The sequence below is a fragment of the Epinephelus fuscoguttatus genome, linkage group LG21, assembly GCF_011397635.1.
Source record: "Epinephelus fuscoguttatus linkage group LG21, E.fuscoguttatus.final_Chr_v1".
In the NCBI taxonomy this organism is placed as follows: domain Eukaryota; kingdom Metazoa; phylum Chordata; class Actinopteri; order Perciformes; family Serranidae; genus Epinephelus; species Epinephelus fuscoguttatus.
In genome coordinates, this window is record NC_064772.1 from 15,924,184 (window position 1) to 15,948,198 (window position 24,015).

Below are 24,015 nucleotides of genomic sequence, written 5' to 3' on the forward strand. Positions count from 1 at the left end.
GTGATGTTGTTTTGATGTTTTATTCTTTTTATCAAGTTGATGTTTTATTCTTCGGTCATATTGCTGTTGTAGTATGTTGTCATTTTGATGTTTTTGTTTGTTGTAAATTTGATGTTTTATTCTTTTGTCAAGTTGATGTTTTAGTGTGTCGTAAAGTTGACATTTTAGTGTGTTGTGAAGTTGATGTTTTATTCTTTTGTCAAGTTGATGTTTTAGTGTGACGTCAAGCTGATGAAGATGGGCTGTCAGAGCGGTTGTGGTTATAATACCAATCAAGAAAACACTGGAAAAATACAGCATTCACACCAATTTGACAACAAAACAAGCACTTATCTTTCTTTTGGCAAATGACCAGTCTTCCCAAAAAATCTTGGGCAAGTCAGTACATCAATTTGGAAGCTTTGCACCTGTTTGCTTTAGGCTACTCCTGTTACCCAGGCACACACCACACACACAAATAAAGGCACACTTCAAGTTATAACACAAATAAATTACAATAGAACAGAGGTCTAGCCTGGGCACGTCCATCACTTTTTACTGTCCCTTACTTACTTATGTATGTTATGTTACTTATGTAACTCGTGCAGCTTACAGTGCGTTTCTGTGGTTGTTTTCTAAGTGTTGCCGAATTGTTGAAGAGAAAAAAGAAAACCCGACAGAACAACAGCCAGGATAAATAGAAAATAACTTTTATTTGTCATCAATATTTCATCCATTAATGTACAAGGGAACATCAGCAAAAGCCTCTCGGACTTTTATTGCTTTTGAAATGGAACAACGTATCGTATCAGCATTTTGCGACTTTGACAGATACTTTGGCATACACAGACTTCACTCCATCCACAGGCACAGTAAGCAAACATAAAACCGACACTGCCTACTTCTCATTAAAATCCCATTCATTGTCCACGAGCGGGACGCAGCCAAAAGTGTGTTTACATTAAAAAAAAAAAAAGGTTCTGTGACAAATAAATCTTCAAAAACAGCAATAATGCCTCATATTGCAACAGATAAATAATGGAGAGATGTTTGATTTATGAGCGTCTCAAAAGTGCAAACTATTGTAACATGTGTGTCGTCCTTACAAACACTTTGCTGATTACTTTCGTGGTCCCACAGGCACTTGAGATTTTGTGCGCCTTTGTGACACCAAACAGGCACAAGATCACAGCGACAGTCAGGCTGAGATGGGACAGTTCAGACGGACAAGTAGTTTCCGAAACACAAACTCGAGAGTAACAAAGGACTAAGAATTTAAGTTATTTGACACAGTCAAAGCTTCAACCAATCCATGTCACACTGATACAACATGACATAAAACAAAAACAAATACATATATATATTTTTAAAAGCCTTCCCTCTCAGTATGAATATTGAGATTGTCTACACAGCTTATGTGGAAATTTGGTCGACCAAGCTCACAAGTGTGAATGAAATGTTTAAACTATTAATTGATGCCAGAAAAAAAGCAAAATGATGATAAAACAAGGAATGTTATACTAAGAAATTTTGTTAATTTAGGCTCCTTAAAGAAACATGATCAGGAGATGTGAGATGTATTACTGCAGCTTATTGTTCTGATCAAGAAAACTATTTACACGAGGCATTTGGCACTTGGACAAAGAAAACCAATAAATTAGTGATTCCCATAAACACACCACGTGAAACAAACTCTACATTAATACATTAGTGCCCTAAAGATGTGCGTGGAGACATTTAGAGTATATTCATTATGCCACTGTGTTAATTTCACACTAAACGTGTTATGATCAGAAACATGATGATAATGTAATGACTAAATTTCATGTACTATTTTTGCGAGATCTGCCTCTGGTCGTGATCTTCACTCACTGCAGGGACATAGTTTGACATAAAAGACCGACTGTCAGCTAAACTGCTGCATATGAGTACAAAAAAAAAAACAATGTACGGTTAAAGAAGGAAAGGCTAAAAATCAGTCACAGGCAGTCATTTAAAAAGCAAACTAAGGCAACACTGACATTTCAGGGACGCTAGGATGATAAAATGATCACATAAAATACAGTCATCGTTCAGATTTGGTGTCTTAAAAAAGTGCTACAAGCTTCAGGAGGCGGGTAAAGTGATCGGCTGTCTAAAATAAGACAGAATGAGGAAAAAAAGCACCTCTCAATATAACTTTTTAATTCCTTCATAAGGCGCTTGGTGAGCTTAAAACATGAAAAAAGCAACAAACTTATATAGCGATAACTCAGCGTGTTAATATAAAAGAATGTATCCCATGTTTCCTCCACATATTCAATGTGAATCAGAGCAACCAGAAAACAATCTGATAAAAAGCTACTTAAATAGTTAAAGTTGACCAAAGTAACAACCGACCAGACCTCTGACATACTGTACGTTCATGTCTCGGTGATAAAGAGGGTGCACAGTGGTGTGGCATCAAATTGTGAGTGTTTCAAGTTTGAAGGACTCCGGATCTCATTGGTTGGTAGAGTGACTGACAGATTTTGGTGTCCACTAAGAGGAGTTAAGTGGTGATACGAGGGCTTGCCGCAGGTTACACAGGCATGTGCATCTCCGAGTACTCGTCGTGACACTCGCGCTCGTCAAACGTCGGCTCTGCGTCGTCTGCATCCAGCTGGAAGAGGGAGACATCAGGGGTTAGTATTTGGAACGTGCATTAAGGATTCAGCAAATTTTATCAGTTACTTGCACTTCAATTACAATTTATTTTTCTCACATGCCTCCACAGTGAACAAAGAGATCCAAAACAGAAAAATTCTTGATGAATTGAAGTCATAGGGGGTCGCGTGTAATAACAGCAAGATTACACACCGGTGCTGCCACTGTGCAACAACAGACGACTACGCAAAGTCATTACTACTTTTACAGAAAGAGCTGTACTTCCTCCACCTATGCATTCGCTTAAAATCCTGTGTGGAGACCTCCTCATTCAGTTCGATTTCCCTTGAAGAGCCAATGACTCACCAGACAATATCTTTTTAGCCATTGTCTTTATAATGACGGGATTGTGGGTCGTTTAGCTCGGGATTTTTATCAACCTCGACAACAAGTCTCTTCTCATCCATTCTTTTTCACATGAGACAGCAATGTTCTCTGCACGCATCAGTAGTGAAAAGAGGAGTCGAGCTGCTACAGGAGCCGGTATGTACGAGCAGAGAGCAGATGGGGAACTAATGCATTTAATTCCAGGGGCAGCGAGGCTGGAAATAGCACAGTGGCCTCAAGAGTTTGTCAACAGATGTTTTGATTTTGATTGATTGATTGTGTTTATTTAAGTGTCATGCACATTAAAGTGCCCAGCCCACATGGGCTTACAAGACACTACACAAATATATATATATATATATATACATATATATATATATATATATATATATATATATATATATACATATATATATATATATATATATATATATATATACAAACAATATAGTTATAGATATAGTTTTGCTGTTGTTAAACGTGGCCCCCATTGACTTCAACTCATCAAGAACTTTCTCTATTTTTGTTACCATAGTTCACCGTGGAGGTGTGTGAGAAAGAAAAAAATGTCTTCACAAATTCAACATGACACGGGGTGAGTAACTGATGAACAAATTATCATTTTGTGGGTGAAGTGTTCCTTTAAAGCAAAAGTTACTATCACTATCAGGCATGAATATATTGTATTTCTTGGTGGTGTGTGTTGTTTGTCTTCAATTTTCTGTGTCTTAATATTAACTCTACTAAAGAAATATCCTGTATTTCCCGGAATGCCTTTGAAGAAAGCTAATTTTCTTTGTCATTTTCTAAATCATAGTAGTTGCATTGGAAATGTGTCAGTTTTTAAAAGTTTTTGGTGAATATTGCCCTTTAGTAACTTCATTGTCAAAACCAGTGATGTCACAGCTTGAAGAGAAAAGGTGGAATTACATATAAAGATAACAATAAATAAATAAATATAACTAAGCTGCAGCAAAACAAGCACAATTTACAATAACAAAATTAAACAGATATAGAAACAAATGAGTAAATAAGAAAACAAATAAATAAAACTGCTACAGACACTTTATGTGACCTTTGTCCTTGCTATTTCCATGTGCTTCAGACACTCTTGATCAGGGGTGTCCAAACTCTCTTGAAAAGGGGCCAGATAAGATAATGTATAAATACCTGGGGGACAACTGCCTCTTGCATCATATCGGTTATTAAAAAAATAATCACATACAACTGAGACAAACACAACTCCTGCTCCTGAAAGAGACAGCCCTCACTCTTGACTTTATGCTTCTTTGCTGTGGCCATGTCTATTACCTCGCAGGAAATATCTGGTGTTAGGTAACTGTTTGTTTGCATTTACCGTCTGTTTATGAAAACACATAAATTCCACCTGCATAGTTCCTACTTGGTGCATGTCTACAAACTATAGGACCATCCGGCTGTTATGAGGTGAGTGGGAAAAAAAATGCAAAATGATCTTACTAGATTAACCAACATTATGTTAATCACATAGTACATTTTGAAAGACAAGCCAAGAGCCATTTAAAATGGGACCTGAAGTTGCAGCTGATGTCGTGCAAGTGTATAAAGAGGGATATTGTGCCCTCCTGTGGTCAACTTACGCATGCCATCTCTCTGGCGTTGAAGATGTGGCGCAGCAGGTACACCTTGACAGGGATGGTGAGGAGGAGGACGAAGGGGAAAGCCAGCGACGCCTGTGTCGACATGACAGCCCACAGCACAGCCAAACACAGCACCTGGATGCAGGTGAACAGATGCATGCGCAGCGTACGGACCTGAATGAAAGAAAGATGAGATGATTTATAAAAACTCTCATCAGCACACGAGTGAGACCAAAACAATCATGAAGATTAACACTTCATGACACTTCAACTTCGTTCATTTTATTGAAAATGTTTGAAGTGATGCCTGGTGTGCATGAACTCCAAGATACTTTAACATAATGTGTTTCATCCCTCAGAGAATTATAAAAATCATGAAAATGACTGATGGTCGTTGCTGGAAAGAGCTCCCGCAACCTTTTTATGTTTCATAATTAACTATATGACTAGAAGAATGCTCTAAGAAGCTCATGTGATTATTTTTTTGGCATTTCTGCTCCATTTGATATGAAGAGTGAGACACAGGAGAGGCAACTAGTGTGATTATTTGATACAGTTATTGTTTCTCACCCCTCAAACCTCCTTTACTTCATGTAAAAACATGCGTCTTCTCGGCCCTCCTCTTACCTTGCGTACGTAGGTGTGGTCAGGGTGATACTTTGGCGGCATGAGCAGCAGCATCATCCGCTCTGTTAGCTGGATGCCATTAAGTGACATCACACCCATGTAGAGAAAGATACCAAACAGCACTGCCAGGGGGATCTGACGCAGCAGGTCACCGATCACTATGGACAAACCTGGGGGAGGAAATAGGAAATTAAACGTTAAATATTCTTTTTTTCCCAATGGATTTTGGCTTCAACGATTGGGAAAAAAAAAAAAAAGCAGCGATGACATTTCACTGTCCGACACTCACCGACCATGATGGCCACCAGCAGCCCGGTGACCCTCTGCTCCTTCACCTCCTGGATGCGAGGCTTGTCACCGGGGGCGACGGCCTTGCTCATGACAGTGAGGGCGTTGACGTGGGTCACCGAACGAACGGTCGCAGCGGCCATCCACGGCAGGCCGAACAGAGCCGAGCTGCCACCCAGCACCACGATCAGCAGCAGGTCCAGATGGAAACCAGAGCCCTTCACCAGCATCCGCTCCTTCTTACTCACTATCAGGCTGCAGGAAGTCAGGGGAGGAATGCAGACGTAAACAACAGGGCTCGGATAAGAATAAATCAATTTTAAGTAAAGTTAAATTTGATAAGCAGCTTGTTATTCACGGTTGTTTGACAAGTAAGGTTAAGGTTGTTCATGTGTTTATATCAGACATCTTTTTACTGACTGAATGAGCATGCAAGCATCCACTTGTAAAATGTATTTCAATATTTTAACTCATGTCTGGATTGTTTTCCCAAGGCTGGCATTCTTAATATAAAAGGTGCTGTACAAATAAAGTTTATTGTTACAACTACTATAATTAAGTTATCAAGTCTAAAAAATGGGCGGCACGGTGGTGTGGTGGTTAGCACTCTCGCCTCACAGCAAGAGGGTTGCCGGTTCGATCCCGGGCATGGGAGCCCTTCTGTGCGGAGTTTGCATGTTACAGATTGGGGACTAGGTTAATTGATAACTCTAAATTGTCCGTAGGTGTGAATGTGAGCGTGAATGGTTGTCTGTCTCTATGTGTCAGCCCTGCGATAGTCTGGCGACCTGTCCAGGGTGTACCCTGCCTCTCGCCCGATGTCAGCTGGGATAGGCTCCAGCCCCCCCGCGACCCTCAAGAGGATGAAGTGGTTAGAAGATGAATGAAGTCTAAAAAATTGCTACATTTCAGGTTCTCAGTTTCAGGTTGTACAATAGACATCAGTTAATTTAACTCAAAACACACTGACTCTTAAAATGTGACTATGTGTTAACGTGGAGTAAATCTGATGATACTCCTGCGGGATGTGACTTGCAACTCACGTGGTGATCTGAGTCTCCATGAAGATGAGGATGAAGACCAGCAGAGCGGGCAGACAGCAGGCGAACATCATCCAGATGGGGAACTGACCGTCGGTGCCCAGAGGACTGATGATCCAGCCGCGTTTGTTGGGACTCGTCACAGAGAAACCTCGAGGGACGCTCAGTTTCTGGACGATGACATAAATGGGTGTTACAGCAAAATGATGAATGTGTGTGTTGTGAATATTTAGCAGCCAAAAGTCAAACTTCGACATAAGATTTAGTGGTAGTATTTGAGTCTTACCTGTGTGTACGTGTCGTTTATACTGTTATCCACCAGCACCATGATGAGGATGGCAATTGGGACGCCAAAATCTCCAATAACTCTGCGCAACTGAACACACAAGATGTGATGGTTTGAGCAGCACTGGCAGCTTCACATATCATATCCAAGAATATCTAAAAGATTTGAATTTAATGATTGAAAGTTTATTCTTTACATACGTCATGGGTCAATTTGATCCACACTGTTTAAATACACTTACAAACTTCTATTAAAATTCCATTATGGCTTGCCAAAGAATTCAGAAAGAAGAAATATAAATATTATTAGATAAACATTTAATTCTTTATAAACTGTGACATGTTGACAATAATTCTATGAATGTCATTTATAGTAATTTAGGGATTTTAAACTTTTAATAATCCTATATTTTCTTATATTTTGCAACTGTTTGGGTACATGAATTCCTGCGGGTTATACTGATCTGCAAAAATCATTGTTGTTAACAATTAGGTACACAACATATGCCCATCACCTTAAATGAGGAAAACAAAGGAATATCTGGGAGCAAATGAGAGGGTGGCCAGTATTTTAGACTAAAAAATACTCAGAATAAAAAAACTGCAACATAGCAGGAGGGTTAAAAACAGTAGTTAAAAAACTATCTAACCACATGATCCATTTAGTGAAATATCCAGATTGATAACTAAATGGACCTTCAGGTGATTGTTTTGTCAATTAATGCTTCCAATTTCAACTTTTCAGCCAACATTGACAACAAGTTTTAAATTCTTGAAAGTATAAAACCACTCTCATGTGTCTCTGTTAAATATGAAGCTACAGTTAGCAGCCTGTTAGCTTAGCTTAGCACAAAGACTGGGAGCAGATGGAAACAGCTAGCACCTGTCAAACTTCCACCAATTTAGTTAATTTTTAGTCACTCTTGTACTTATCTTACTCCTGTTGTTACTCTATTATGCACTGCTTTTGCTTTTGCTCCTTGGAAACACTTATCATCTTGTACTTTTAATACTCTGTTGTTCTAAAACTGGGCCCAGTGAGTGACCCTGACCTGGGGAACCTACTGGTTGTTCTGTAATTTGAAGCATTCTCTGGCACAAGAATTTCTTTCAGGATAAATAAAGTTCTACATAATTGAATTGAACACCTCATATCTTATTTTAATTTTTTTTATAGATTAAATTAATAAAAAAATGTCTAACTGTTCCTTTAAAGTGGTCATAAAAATGGAAATTTGACAATTTACAATTCTATAAACAACTGGGCAAACTCTATCTGCAAAAGAAGATCTTGTGATAAGATCAAAAGCTCCGTAACAGCTACTATGGACTTTGAGTGTTTCTGAACTAGAGCATTTCAGATTGCCTGTTTTAGTGGCTCAAGTGAGCTTTGGTCTCAATTTTTCTCACAGTTCATTACAAAGGAGGATGTACTTTGACTCTTAGGATTCAAAACATACATGTATCCTTGATATATGATGGTGGGGGTTCAAGGAGGGTTAATTAAATATGTGGGTTATTATATACAGGGGTTCATTTTGCAGGACTGAAAGTGAATTTAGTTCCTCACCCTCCCGGGGAAGAACGCACTGTTCTTGAACTTGCGTAGGTAGAAGGCGATGAAAAACGTTCCAGCCATGAGAACCAGAGAGAGCAGCGCAGTGTTGGGCTGCCCTTGCACCGCCACCGTCACCGGCTCCGTGCTGTTGTTCAGCACCAGGGTAATATTTTCTGTCGAGGCGTCCCCTTCTGTGGCGTTGTTGAGGGAGCAACGTTTCAGTGGGTGCTCCTTGAAAATCTGCCCGACGACACAGAGGGTTAAAATTAATGCAAGATATTTCACAACACAACACACACACACACACAAATATGTACGCACACCTGCACACCTACTGGGGATTATCATTTATCACTCTTTTAAGCACCACAACCTCTGGAAAATTAGATTATCCCGGAGCCAAATGTCTTTCAAGTGTCTGGCATAAAAATCTAACAATAGCAAACCTTCCAAAATCATAAGTCTGGATAATAGTTAAACTCTTAATCTATTTACTTTCAAGGCCAATCCATCACAAAAGATTTCAGGTGCACTTGTTAGAAAAACATACTAATTTCGACCCCGAGGTTTGACTATCATCCAAAGATTAGTCAGTTCAGTTTAGTGTCGGGTACATGAACACGCAGCATGCCAACAAAAACTTTTTGTAATCAGGAGTTGTTATTTCAAGTCTCAGGTGTACCTTGCCGAGCTTGATGAAGGTCTCGCAGATGAAGATCAGGGAGATGAGGAAGGAGAAGATCTCCTGGGTGAAGCGGGAGACGAAGCGGACCAGGAAGCTTCCCTCGAAGGCCACCGTGACAATCACAATGATGATGAGCCAAAACCCAATCCAGACTCGGCCTGTCAGGTACTCCATGTCGTTTGCTTTGCAGAACTGTGAGGACACAGAGCCAAGACACTCTATTCATACACTGGAACATGTTCACAGCAGCTGTAAAAGCTTTAAGGACCCTGAAAACACACTTTTCAAACAGCTTCTTATGAGTGATGAGGTCCTACTTGAATGCACAATGCTCTACCAAAGTAAATTGGAGATTTCTGTATGATTTGTTGTGTGTACTCAGATTAGTTGTCTGAAGTGGGTGTCTGAATTTTCAGTAACAGTTGTGTGGGGTTGTTTGCTTATGTTGGAATCAAAACAAATCTGATCAAAACACATTTACACAAACTGTATAAGCTGAGTTTCTGAGTGTTTAAAGGAACAGTTCAACATTTTGGGAAATCTGCTAATTTGCTTTTAACAGTACCACTCATGTCTGTAATTATAAAGCTACAGCCAGCAGCTGGTTAGCTTAGCTTAGCATTAAGACTGGAAATAGGTGGCAAGTGCGAGCCTGGCTCTGTCCCAAGGAGAGAAAATCCACCCTCCAGTAAAAATGACAAATTTTAATGGGGTTATGTGCTGGACCTCTTTTTCCTGGAGTCTCCACAGGTTCCCTGGCAACCTCACTATGATGAAAAGACAGGAAGTTACGGCTCCCAGCCAAGAAATGGCAAAAAACTCCCGTAACCGCAACTTGTTTTTTATACAACAGATTTTGTATGGATAAAACAAACAATTTAATATGCCGATAAGCTTTAGAGGTGCAAATAATGCTCTCCTTAAACCAAATGACTTTTCAAGCAATTTTACCATTGCAAACAAATTTCCAGAGTCAAGAGGACAAAATCCTAAATGTAAAGTGTGTATATAGATGGTTTATTTTTATAGATTAAACTGATGCTGATTAACAAGAATGCTGTCGATATATGACGCCTTTGATCTTGTGTTCTACAGTTGTGTGTCTTCATGGACACATAAGTTATTGTTAATATGTCATATTTCTTTAAGGGAGTTCGGCGTAATATTTTCCTCCAGGAGCAGAATGGGAAATAATCTCAAAAGGAATCTGCAAATAGTGATGCTGCAAGACCCCTAGTCACATTGTCTTTAGATGTGCAGGGGTGTCAGGTTTTAGTCTTTTAGAATATCTTAAATGCCTCTGGTGTATGGCAGGCATGATCTTGTGTCCCAAATGACTATTGTGTTAACTCTTAACAGTGCCAAAGATTTTCATGGACTTTGAAAGAACATTCATATAACTTTGAGCACTGAAAGTAATGATTTACTAAATTTTTAGACTGCAGGATGTTGTTACCGCCCAAAGACACTCAGCGTCAGCTGATTTACTATTCATTAACTTACAGAATAAAAGGCTTCTTCAAAGACCAGCAGAGGTCCAGAGAAGCCCACAACAAGCAGCGGCTGCGCTCCGAGCAAACAGAAGACCACACCCTGCACTGCCGTCGACACAATCAGCTCAGAAACACCAATCAGACCCTCCGTCTTCTCACCTGGCAACAGAACACAAATTAACACTGTAATGAACACCAACATGGTTTAAAGGTTTCTCAAAAGATCATCAAGTGAACCAGTGAGACAAAACGTGAAGGGGGTTTGACATATGAGACGATAAACTGTGAACTGACAGTAACTCGACTCCTGCTTTCCCGCGTGTAACTTACCCAGTAGTCCTCCAAATGTTATGGCTGGAGAGAGAGCAGCAAAGTAGATAAAGATAACAGCAGCCATGCACTGACTGTTCAGGGCGTCCTTGAAGTCACTGACATACTTTGGGTAACGGCGCCGCACGTCTCGTATCAGCCCGCCAAAGGGGCGTCCTGTGCGCTCTAAAGGATCGTCTGACTTTTTCAAGGGTGTGAGGAGTGCCTCTGTGCAACAGAAAAGACCAGGTTGTTAATTACAATACCAGGAAGTGACATAACAACAAGAGATATTTGATATATTACCTTTTTCTTCAAGGCTTTTAGGCTCTTTGGCCAGTTTGACCCCCTGCTCCTCCCTCTTGCGCAGCATCTCCCTCTGAAAGCGAGCAACAGAGCGCAGCAGCTCATCGCCTCCCATCTCTGATGGCGGCAGCACGATGCTGCAGTCCAGGAAGCTGTTAATGGCGTTCAGTAGATCCTGCCTGTCATCCGCTAGGTAAGCTGCCTCATGGAATTGCTGCATGGCGATTCAGATATAAACAAATTTAACAAATAAAACACGACTCTTTATTTCTCTTCTAGTTGTTTATCTCTGGTTTGCAGGTCTGTCTGCAGGTTTATGGGGCAACAATCCATTTTATTTCTTTGTCCCTTCTATTCTGGTCACAAACTGGCCAATAAATTGACATTTAATAGCCCCAAGAGATGAGTAAGTGAATTTCCATGAATAACTGAGGACGATTGGTGTTGAAGGTGTAAGACAGTACTCCCCTTCATGTTTCATTGGAATGCTCTGTGATTAAGTCTTTACGGGAAAATATACCGAATTATGTGGAAGTGTATTGTGTGATTCCTCTAATGCATCTGGGTTAAATCAAACATAAGACATATGTCATATATAGGTCTTTTGCTAATGATCAGACTGGTTCTTAGAGGATATGCTGTCATTAAACTACAGGTTGCATTTGTTGACGTCATGAGATATTGTCATTATAAATGATCAAGAAAAGTGTAATTCTTTTTCCAAATTCCTTTATAACTTCTGTTACACCCTAAGGGAACACATTTAATTATTATGAACAATTATGGTTCCAAGTGTGTGACAACATTATTAAAAGGTTCCCTACAGAGACAGACATTTTGTTTAAGAGTAAGATCATCTTTCTTTAACCAGAACACTCTTCATTAAAATTGACAGACACAAAATAAAACTAAGAAAAGCCGTCTTGGTTTGTTTTTCTACTGTTCCAACAATCATCAGCTCTGGTTTGGAAGAAATAAACACTTAATTCCCCTACTTAGGTATGAAAATATGCTAACTCTATACATGCTAATATAACTGTTTATTTAAATGGAGTCTGGTGGATTTGGTGTTGGAGATTTCAGAGCAAAAAGGATCTTATTCTTTAAAAAAAAAAAAAGGTCTATCTCTATAGGGATCCTTTCCATAATGTTGTCAGACACTTGGAATATTTGGAGCTTGTTGCTAGCTAAACAAGCACTCTAAGTGGATGTTAATTAATGGTGCGAACATGCTCCAAGTGATTACATTGCAGCCTGTTTCTTGGCTCCAGCACTGTTGGTCAATACTGGGCCGATTTCAAGAATTGTTGTTCGCATTAGTCATATAGATATGATCATTTCTGAGGGGAAAAAAATACATATTTGGCTTCATTCTCAGCAACAGGGTGTGTCTCATTTATGTGGGTAAACTTTTATGTAACTAAAATGTGGTTTGGGTTTTCTATCGACACCTCACTCACCTTGTCAGACATGAGTGTGGAGATGGAGCGTCCTATCTGGTGATAGTCCATGCTGGTGGTAGGGGGTCCCAGCAGGACGAAGAGAAACCTGACCGGCACAGGGACCTCAAGGACAGACTCCAGCAGCACTGCCTCCTGCAGTCGCACAAACGCCATGGTGGGCTGCTCCAGGAAGTCCACACTGCCTGGAAAATGGTGGAACATGAGAGTCATCATACAGACAGTTCACAACAAAACTGATTCTAATGTGTGTGGTTTTCAAGGCTTCAGAAGGAGATAACTCACCCACAAGGACAACAGTGGCCTCAGCATTTTCAGGAATCTTCTCCAGCAGCTTCAGCTCGTGTTTGGATTTGGACCGTTGCATACCGGGCACCAATGTCGGCTCCTTCTGCTGCAAATGTAAAGCAACACAATGAGTTAAATCAGGATAATGAAGAATACTTGTAACTTTTGAAATCACTTCAGACTCACCTGTAACTCATTCTTCTCTACGTCAATGCGCGTTTCTGTGTCCCCCGTAGCGTGGATGGTGCCCATGAGCGGGTCGGTCACCGACGGTTCTGGCTGATGGGTGTGATTGGCACTATGGTGATGTGTAATCAGGCTGCCCAGACTGGCTGCAGAGATGTTCCTGGGGAAAGGGCTACTGTGCTCTTTCTCATCGCTCGGGTGACTAGGGGAGGCAGGGAGAGGAAGCGAGAGGGTGAGCATGAGGAAGAGAGGCAGTGACCAGGCATGAAGCCACCTAGTAGCAGGAAGTGTGCAACAGTGAGAGAAAGGTCAGTTTAATTAGTATTTATCCTCATAATTACCAGTGTATTCATAAAGGGGACGTAATAGCTGTTGTGACATTCACGGGTTTGTGGACTACCACTATGAAGCTTCGAGTTTGGCCTTTTGGCCTTTGCTATCTTGTTTTTTAGGCCAAAAGTGACTTGGGGTCCTTTTCTTATGCTAACTTATGTTACCCCCCATCCTTTCTGGAATTCCCCCTCTGCCATTAGGAAGGATCTTCAAATCCTTTAAATGCACATCAACAAGACAATAAGTGAGGAGAGAGGAGGCTCCTAGAGGGGCTTAGAGCAAGGAAACATAAGTGTATCCAACACATAAGTCTTTTATCAAGTGGCGTGACGTAAAAATGCACACCGCCACATGTGGCACAGTAACTGACATTGCTAAGACTGACGCTATGGAACCGAAGATTGCTCATTTAGCAGCTTCAGTTCCTCCATCCTCACATTACTTCCTTGCATCTCTCACATCCTCGCTGAAAGGAGCTCAGACGTGAGGAAGAGACATAATTGGAGAAGCAAGGAGCCATGTTAGCATAATGAAAAGAACCCCATATTTGGATGAGAGGGTGGAGCTGGGGAGGATACGCCTCCATCCTGACTGACAGGTCGCTGTAATAGCAACTTACCAATTTAATCAAAATGGGACCATAATTTACAAAATGAACATCATACAGTATTGCAGAAGACTTGAAACTAGCTATTAAAACCATAAACGCATTAGGAAAATGTTTATTGAGGTAATAAATCTTGTGGGAAGCAGGGCCCTTTTCCTTATAGACTTCTATACAATGTGACCTCTTTTTGCAACCAGTGGAGACGCCCCCTGCTGGCCATTATAAAGAATGCAAGTTTAAGGCTATTCCACATTGGCTTCACCACACAAACCTCACTGTCTGTGGTTTGAATCCAAGACTTTTATTGCATGTCATCCCCATCTCTTTCTATCAATATTTCCTAACTGTGTCTCAACTGAAACTGAATTAAAGGCAAAAATACTCTTAAAGCTAGTACAATCCAATAGTACAATCACACCATCATATACAGCTGTGGTTTGGCTGTTTAACCCTTAAAATGGATAAATGTCCACTCGTGACCTCATCACAGATTATAGCCTTAGTGTTGAACTGAGCAAAAGAGATTCCCTCTCAGATTGAGAGAGGCCTAAAAAAGTGAGTAGGTACCAAGGTCCAGATAAATTGCTTTTACTAATTTATATCAGAGGGTCCATTTGTTTTGGAGAGGAGGAGGCCTCTGGGAGGATTTCAGCTCCAGGTGAAGACCTCCTGTACGTTTGGATCTTAAGTTATCAAAAAGAAAAGGAAACCTCCTGAACAAAGGACACTGAGGGAATTCTAACCTGGAGAAGTTTGAGTTTGTTGCAATCTGCAATCCTCACCACAAGATGCCACTAAATCCCCCTAAATCTTACACACTGTCTCTTTAACTTTGGACATCCACAGAGAGGTCCTGACTCAAAGGTTAGTTACCAGTACTAAGTGTGTTTGTGAAGAGAGTTGTTAATTTATTACCAAGTACCAAGATATTTGTCGTTTCAAAATAACTTTCCAGCCTGTACTCTGACATTACAGCGACTAAACAATTTATGTTCTAAAACACTGTTTACAAACTGAAAGAGCAAATGACGAGATAGAAGTAATATTTTGATTAAACTTTCCTCCTGCCATATCCTTGGAGGAAAGAAATAAATCTATCACTAAGGCTGGAATCCCCTTAATGGATTACTTAAGAGCCTCTTAGAGGGAAATCACTGGCTGTTTGAAGCAGTCTGGTGCTGATGGTCACCTGTGTTTCAGCAGCAGGGCCCTCAGGACATTGGCTCGGTCCTCAGCTTTGATCTGGTCAGAAATAATCATCTGCTCCACCACCTGGTGGGCGATGCCAGGCAGGGTCTTCTGGTCCAGGTCCAGCAGCACTGCGCCTGTGGACGCACACATACCGAGCTCAGTGATCTGTGAACTGCACTGCTGACTTTTAGGCTTAAAAAGCAGCCACAATTAACTCCATCTCTTACCGTGCGAGATGGTCTTTCGGAGCTCCAGCAAACTGCGGAAAGACAGCGAGGCCACGTGAGGTTTCCCCCAGCGGTCGGTCTCCTCCTCCACATCCTCCTCAAACTTGATCCATCGAGCCGTCTCCTTCCACTGCATCTCCTGGTTCTTGTCCATAGTCAGCTCATTCAGCTCCACAAACACCTGGAGGCACATGCAGGTGTAGGTGAGATACAGAGGGAACATTCATACTGTCCACACAAAATGACATGCACTTTCAACACGTGCCAAATACTTAACTCAATAGCCAAGGCATTTTGTGTTTTAGCAGCTGATACACCCAAACTGCTTTAGTGGTGGAAATTTCTAGGAGCATTCTGCACTTCAACAGAAAACAGACTCCATGCTTACCGGTTTATTTAAATTCACTCAACACACAAAAGAGAAATCTCGTTCATGTTATCACCCCACATTTTACTTGCACAGAAACACAGAAAAAGAACCAATTAATACTAAAAAGTCACAACAGTGATCATATCTTCAACGATCTTCAGCTCTCTCAGGATCAAATATCTGTTAACAGGTTATTAATTGAACACCATGCTGGTCAGTGACAATCCCGCGTGAGATGAAGACTTTAAGACAGGCTGGAAAACACTCCCTGCATTTGTCGTCTGCTGCTGCATGCCTGTGAAATCACGCTCACACGGAGCAAACCTGACTCTGGCTGGTCACCCAGCCTCACCTTCTTGTACTCAGCCATTTCACCGTAGTACGTGTCCAGCAGGACGCCTCCGAGCCGTGAGGCAGAGCGGTACAGAATCACCGGCAATGGCTGGAGGAGCGAGACGGTGCAGGAGAAGACTCAAACACTGATACGGCCGACAGCAGAACAGAGGACGGGACCCTCACTCTCACACACATACCCAACACAGGTAACTCTTCCTCATCACATACACCTGACAGGGACCTGTTGTTTACCCTAGACTGCTGGGGGCTCAGATAGAGCTGTGTGTGAGAATGTGTGTGTGTTAATAAAACATAGCTCTCCCTCTCTCCGGAGCTCCCAGTGTCCGGTTACCTGTGCTTCTCTCTCCTGTCTTTTTTCTTTTCCGTGTGTGAAAGGAAAGAACTCATTCATTCATTTTTAATTGTCTCCTTCCCTCTCTGTCCCTGTCACAAAAGGGACAAGGCAGTGCTAAATTTGAGTGAGGGAAAGAGGGGAAAACATTTCCCAGGATTTGCTATGATTTATAGTTACATTTTGAAACAGAAATGGTAGCCTGAAGTAAAAAGAAAAGGATAACTAAAGTTTTTTTTAACTTTCTCAAATTGCAACTGAATTAAAAAACAACCCAGTCAGTCATTTTTCAGACCAAATAAACAAGTTTTTCATTCATATACTTGCAGAAATTCACAGTGATTATTGTACATCACATTCAGGCCTGTTTTATATTTCTTTTGAAACAAATGTTCCTTGGGTAAAATAAAAATAATAAATAAATAAAAATAAAACGGCATCAGAAACCATAAATAGGTGAAGACTTTTTTCTGATTTGGGGGTTTTAAATAATGCTGAAATAATTAGTTGATTAATAAATAATTTAATCAACAACAACAAAAAACTTGTCTGTATATATTATAGTAAATTTAATATTTTCAGGATTTGGATTCAGACAATTTCTGACATTTTATAGGCTAACCAAGAGCTTGTCAATACGGAGAAATCAAATATGACAATATTTTTTTTTTACCAACTACCTCAATCCACATTGGGACAATATTGTACGGTCGACTATTGGTGCTTTCATGAGTATTTACACAATGAGATTTTTAATAAACAATCATCAGTATTGTGGATATAATGGCTAAGTTGGAAAAAGCAAATAATACAGCAGCTAGAACAGTCTGGAAAGTTCAGAAAATGACATCACTTTACTGTAATGCAGCCTTTAAATACAGGAAAATACAACACTTATGATAATATCCAAAATCTAACACAATATCTAGTCTCATATCATGATATTGATTTAATATTGATATACTGCCTGGCCCTAAGCTGAAGGATTAATCATGAGTCATGAGTTGCATATTTTGCAGTCCAAACGTTTGATTGCGGTCAGTTAATTGCAAAAATTATTGATAGATTTATTAAGCATGAAAATTGTCCTTGATTCTTGTTTATCTTAGGATCAGGGATTGTGTCGTAAGTGTTACAAAAACTCAAATATTCTACCCCAGTCATTTACAACAGTAATAGTACATATTTCAGGAATTACTTCACCCACAAAATGATATTTACTCACCCAGTGTTACGTTTAATTTGGAAGGAAAACTGAGAAAATTCCTTATGAAGTAAAGTCATACGGGTCCACGTGTTTACCAGCAACAAAACTCCATCAAAACATCTGCTTATAAACCCGCATACAACTCGAGCAGTATAACCCAAGTCTGATTTGTTCTTCCCAAACACTTGCATATCTGTTAAAATCCTACTATTCAAAACAAATCAGCATGAATAATCTCACGCTAGAATGAGAAGTGTACCTGACCAAGCAAGTGTGTTTGTACTACGCTCAATGGAATACATTAGCAGAGTTAAGAAACACAAAAACATGTGCGCTTGCCAGGTCACGCTACTCGTATGCTAAAGTGTTTTAAGAAGTCGTATGTGTTTGGGCAGTGCTGAGCACCAACTGGATAAATGAGACTTTGATTATACTGCTTGTGTTGTGTGAGTTTGTAAACTGATAGTTATGATGTTATTTAACGTGGACCCTTGTGACTTCAATTCGTCAATAATTTTCTTCATTTTTGGATTCTGCATTCATCATTGAGACATGCAAGAAAAACAAAGCTTTCTTTACAAACTCTACATAACACTGGCTGAGTAATTTATATATAAATTATCATTTTGTGAGTGAAGTTTTCCTTTAATTAGGTACTGCTGAGGCTAAAACCAGGGAACATAATCAAACTCAGCATGGCATTAATTGACAGGTGTCCTGCTGGAGAGGATGGATGACAAGTGAGCACTGTAATGTCTCACCTCATGTGGGGTCCGGTCCTGCTTGCGGCTGCGAGTGGTCGGCTCTTTGTGGTCCTTGCCGATGTGCACCACTTGTCCCTTGGTGCTCTTTCTGACCAGGTGTCTGCGCACGCCGGGAACATCTTCAAAACGATGACCTGGTGGAAAAGTAGAGAAGTGTGAGATGTGTTGATGAGACTTTAAACATCAGACACCCTCAAACACTAATTTTAACCAAAATCAAACAGCATACAGAATTCAATTAACATATCCAAACAATGTTACTTAAAATAAAAACCCAAAACAGAACACAGGCTGCGTGATTTTACAGTCCTATTTTGTGCTTCTGCAGCTTTCAGCGTGATGCACACGTTGACCTTGGACCCCAAGTTCAAATCTCAGCCCACAAAGTCACAGAGGGCCAGGCCACTTTGCTTTTGTCTGTGGTCCCATAGCTAGGAGTCGAGTTACGCAGGCTGGCAGCACACCAGGCATGTGAAAAGGATGTGGAGAGAGACACCGGATGGCACAGACACGATACTGCGAGTAGGAATTGTCCGATCAGGTGTTAAGAGTTGAAAGATCAAGAAAACTCTGCTGATTCACTCAACTAGAATACAAAATCTTACTGTAACAAGCATGTGATCTGCTCTTCCCAAAACCACAACAGGTCCAGAAATAAGTGACATTCCCTTCGAGAATACCTTACCTTGATCAGAGCTCCTATATCCTATGAAACAAACAGTGATGCTTTTATGGTTCTTCATCAATGTTTTAACTCATTATGCAAAAACAAGGCAGTCACTGCATGTTAAAAAAAGTAGTATTTGTCCAAATGAGAAGATTTTCAGCTGCTCATTCTATCCTTACTTCAACTTCTACTGAGAGGGTCACTTGTCAAGTCGCCCTATGATGTCTGAGTGAGGTTTGGGGCAGACCCTGGAGTGAAATGAGTCCTGACTTGCATGCAGCTCTTGAAGGAAGAGGCGGATTTGTGGTGGGCGTAGGGCTAGTGCTGGCACAGCAGTCTGACTACGTGACACCCTCAAACTTGGAGCGTGCAACTTGTATGAGTTTTGACAAATTGGAAAAAGTTGCCATTACTTCACCGGCGCCTGACCCCGCTGAAACTATCAGAATGCATCAGTGAGGAGAGGTGTTAATTCGCTCAGGTCGGACAAAAGGGGAGGGACAGTGATCTAATAATTCCTATTGTTGAGTAGCAGCCAGACACAGAGACACTTTCCCAGGATGATTTACGATGGCGGGAAGCAGATAAAAGAAGACACAAAGAATGAACGGTGATGGACCTTTTGGGAGGCTCGACTCTGTCATGAAGCCCCGTAATTACTAAATTTCTGGACAACATAAAGCCCATACCTCCATCCACTGCCTCCTTATTTAGCTTTCAAGTTCACTTAAGTCTTCCCCTTGTTTCATTCCACTAATGATTAAAGGTTGTGAACTGAGATCCAGGTTTCACAATTAGCCACCATGTTGGCTCGGGCCCGAGTCCAAGGGCCTCAGCTGACAGCAGGAACGGCTAATTTAATAATGTGAGCCTGTCTGCCACACTCTCTGATAAGCTGCTGCTCTCTGTAGAGGGGTCGGCTCCCTGACGTAAATATCCCCGGCCCTTAACGCAACCCCACGCTGGGGCCAGGGGCCGGGAATGTCACAGGGCAGCAGGGAGCCGACTACAATGTAGAAGGGACTGGAGGTGGCTCCCGCGCCCTCGCCCTGATGTTTCTGGAAGAATCTGAGTATCAACAAACCCAAGACTTCACTACTGTTCTGGTCTAATCACACAGTCAAGAGGTAAATGACTTATAAAACCTGAGAGGACGAAAGTCTAAAAATACATACAAAACACCATCAGTAAGCCACACATGCAGGAGAAACTGACGATGTTGAGGCAAACCACACCTTTGGATATTTGGGAAAAATATCTGCAAGGAGTAGTAACAAAAATAGATCACAAATATCTTCTAAAATGTTGTCTGCTGCAGTAAAAAAAAAGTTACAACCAACTCATCTATTTTTTTCCAGGTAAATAAAATGGATAATACTGTCCCTCCAGGATTTCTCAGACTTTATCTGACATTGTCACGGCCTAAAATGTCCGATTTCACACCAGCTTTTCTAAAAAATTGTGATTCATGTTGTTTTCAGAAGGTTTTTTTGCAATGAAATGCAAAACCATAAAGAAACAAGTACAATCTGTATAAAAACAACTCAAATAAATACCTTATTGTACCAGAGGCAATGCTAAACTGCAGAGCAATCTTTTACATTTCATATGAAAGAAAAATTCATTAAATCAATCCATCCAGTTAACTCAGTACCAGTCAATATAGCCTACGCTTCCAAACCCTGCTTAAACACCTGTATTATCACCGTCACTATCACTTATTATAACCTGGATTTCTTCACACAACACTACTGAGAACTCATATCATCACAGTAACTCCATATAAAAGCGAAAACAGACATATGACGCAGCATTAGGGGTTTATCTCATATGAGGTGGCTGACTGTATTCCATCAAATGTCTCTTTAACAGGTATGCACTCAAGATGGCATGAAACTTCCTTTCAAAGCATTTTGAAGTCCTCCATGCAAGTTTCAATATGACCATAAAATCTGTGTGAATTTATCTGTACTCACTCTTGATGCCGTCCAGGTCAGCAGAGGCCAGCGTCTGAGCCTCGCTCTCGTCAGTAGGGATGCGCTGGTACTTGGCCTGCTCGGTGCCCGTCATGTTGCCTGTGCGCCGGCGCTCTTGCAGGTCGTAGCCGCGGCTGGACTGCCGGGCCAGTGGTATGTGTTCAGGTGGCGCTGATGGGGAAGAGGGGCTGGGAGTCTCGGGTGAGGCCGGCTTACTAGGTAAAAGAAGAAAAACAAGACAAAGTTGTTGCTCAGAAATCTAGAAGCGGTAGAGGAATAGCAGTTTTGGGGTTGGGGTATTTTTTCTTGTTTTGTTTTTTAGTTGATCAAACACTTTTTTTATGAAACATTTTTCATGTGTTGCTGGAAACAAACTGCTACTGCTCTCCTTTTATCGTCTCAATCTCTTTTTTCCAGAATACTTGAATAATAGTATCTCCACACTTAAGTTGCACTGATTGGTTAGTAACCATCTTTCAACTGTGAGTTAGTTCCCTTAAATACTGCTGCTAATATCATATGCTTGCATCTTTAAGTTCAACCCCCTCAGCTAAAATATAACTGCACAGGAAAAAATATATGAAAAGTAAATCAATAAGGCGAAAAAAGATACTCGGCAGATGCACTTAAACATAATGAACTCACCGTCCTTTAAATGTCAGTTGTCCACAAAACTACTTTCTTAGTCAGTTATTTCCTCCTTAAAACAAGATATTTCATAAAACAAATCCAATGTAGCTGGGTTACTCTCCGCTTGACTGAAAACAAGCAAAAAGGTGTGTCCACGCAGCTTTATCCCAGCTCAGATTAGACCCTCATGAAGTGAAACAGTAAATTTCATAGACGGAGCCTGGGGCTGCTGAGGTGTGTTGTGTCGTCTACAGTGACAGGTGATATATATGGGTCTCTGAGGAGAGGATTACTTGGGTCTGTCAGATCATTCCCAGCAGGCCCACTGGATGCCTGAGACATGGTAACGTACAGTGTGTGCCTCACTGGCCAATCAAGCATACGCCTGAGCGGTCTCACCCAACCAACCAGAACGTCTGTAAGAACATTTCAACAACATGGCAAAACACACAATAATTACAGCAGGTGGAACATGATTCTTGAAGCATGAATCCTTCACACCCCTTTTCTCTATGAGTCCGTGAAGTAGACTCGACTCACTCTGAGGAAGATGCATCTTCAGTATCTGCTCCCACCCCAGAATGTGGTACAATATCCAGCTCACGGGCCGTGTGAGGGCTCTCTGTGCCACGTTTGGCCACTTGGTCTTCATCCGAAACAAAGAACTGTGGAGGGGATACAGACTGTAAGAAAGCTGCTAGAACTATATACCCAAAACTTTGCACAAAGGTCCAGTCCCATGCCAGATATCCTCAGCTTTAAACTCAAGCCAATAGTGCTGATGGTGGTGCTACAGCAAGCGTCTAATGTTCAAAAATTTGAAAATTCTAACAAATCAACCATATGTGCTACAACTTCATAACTTTCATCAAACTGTAGCCCCAATACCGAAACTTTTGTACATTTAAACCTATTAAAATTATGAAGTTCATCACTCTTTTTTTTTTTCAAAAACTGTAAAACTTCTTAAACCTATCTCCTCCCACAATTGACACCAAACTTGCTACAGAGCATCTTCAGACTGTCCTACAAAAACTATGTTTCTCAGATTTTTGATTTATCAAAAATTGAGCCTACAGTGCATCAAAATGTTTGACTGTAAACGGTACTGTAAACATATACATGCAAATTCTTGCTAAATAAATCTTCAATGTTCATGAAAAAATGAAAACATGGTAGATGATGTGTGGCAAATTTCAGAATTTTATCTCAAAAACTGAATTTCTGACAGCATTTTGAATTTTGCTCTAATGTAAACAATTGGAGTCAATGTAAAAATGGAAATTTTAAACATCAGTTTTTCACTTATGGAGCAAATCAATCATTGTTACAAACAAATTACCAACATCTCCATGCTGTCTAGATGCAATATGTGTATTTTCAGATTTTTGTCTTAATAACTGAATTTTTTACAGTGGTTTCAAATCTGCCTTTCCATGCATGGATGGCTGCTTTCCTACACAACAGTGAATGGCTTACTCAATTTGTGAAGCCACTGTTGAGTTGATACTTGCCAGTTAGCTCAAAGTGGTAGATGACCATCTGAGGTTCCAGAGTTTGCGGAGCCTCAACTGGTGCAGAATCCACATTGTAATGAAAACATCTTCTTGTGCTTCAACTTATTGCTTAAAATTGCCTGAGTGTGACTGATCACTGTGCAGCATCTTCAAGTCTTTTTTCTGCTAGAAAATCTGCCTTCTCATGCTTGAAAATAAACCAAACTTTGCTCAAAGATCCAGTGTCAATACTTCAGTGTGAAACCACCTGAGGCTTCTCACTTTGCACATAGCTCTAGTTAAACATCAGTTTTTCACTTATGAAGCAAATCAATCATTGTTAAAATAAATTACCAACATCTCCATGCTGTCTAGATGCAATATGTGTATTTTCAGATTTTTGTTTCGATAACTGAATTTTTTTTTACAGTGGTTTGAAATCTGCTTTTGCATGCATGGACGGCTGCTAAACCTGCACGTCTGGCTTAGTCAGTATGTGAGGCTACACATGAACTGTCACTGACTAACTAGCTCAGTGAGATAGAAATTGATTCTTAGTCTCAGAGGTTGTGAGTTCAAGCCTCAGCTGATACAAAAGGCAGATTGTGTTGCTAAATGTCTTCCAATTCTTCTGCTTGTTGCTCAGAATTGCCTAAAAAAGCCCGGACCTGACCCATCGCTGCGCAGCAGCTATAATTATTTTAGCATTTTCACCTTTATTTGA

At 40.7% G+C, this 24,015-nt stretch overlaps 1 protein-coding gene across 2 annotated transcripts in view; it reads right to left on the bottom strand.

The window, feature by feature from the left end:
* Nucleotides 1-673: 673 nt before the first annotated feature.
* slc4a2b (solute carrier family 4 member 2b) overlaps nt 674-24,015 on the bottom strand; it is a 47,071-nt gene continuing 23,729 nt past the window's right edge. Inside the window, exons 5-24 of one of the 2 annotated variants that reach the window (XM_049564799.1) lie at nt 22,336-22,460; nt 21,166-21,380; nt 18,520-18,656; nt 16,216-16,305; nt 15,494-15,674; nt 15,265-15,400; nt 13,136-13,337; nt 12,947-13,055; nt 12,662-12,846; nt 11,202-11,415; nt 10,917-11,123; nt 10,597-10,745; nt 9,091-9,285; nt 8,421-8,648; nt 6,852-6,941; nt 6,569-6,735; nt 5,527-5,780; nt 5,238-5,407; nt 4,611-4,784; nt 674-2,620 (exon numbers count right to left, since the gene is read on the bottom strand). In XM_049564799.1, coding sequence (XP_049420756.1) covers nt 2,540-2,620; nt 4,611-4,784; nt 5,238-5,407; nt 5,527-5,780; nt 6,569-6,735; nt 6,852-6,941; nt 8,421-8,648; nt 9,091-9,285; nt 10,597-10,745; nt 10,917-11,123; nt 11,202-11,415; nt 12,662-12,846; nt 12,947-13,055; nt 13,136-13,337; nt 15,265-15,400; nt 15,494-15,674; nt 16,216-16,305; nt 18,520-18,656; nt 21,166-21,380; nt 22,336-22,460 — 3,309 coding nt within the window. In that variant the 3' untranslated portion in view covers nt 674-2,539. The remainder of the gene's footprint in view (nt 2,621-4,610; nt 4,785-5,237; nt 5,408-5,526; nt 5,781-6,568; nt 6,736-6,851; nt 6,942-8,420; nt 8,649-9,090; nt 9,286-10,596; nt 10,746-10,916; nt 11,124-11,201; nt 11,416-12,661; nt 12,847-12,946; nt 13,056-13,135; nt 13,338-15,264; nt 15,401-15,493; nt 15,675-16,215; nt 16,306-18,519; nt 18,657-21,165; nt 21,381-22,335; nt 22,461-24,015) is intronic. The other variant, XM_049564800.1, reaches the window with a different exon arrangement.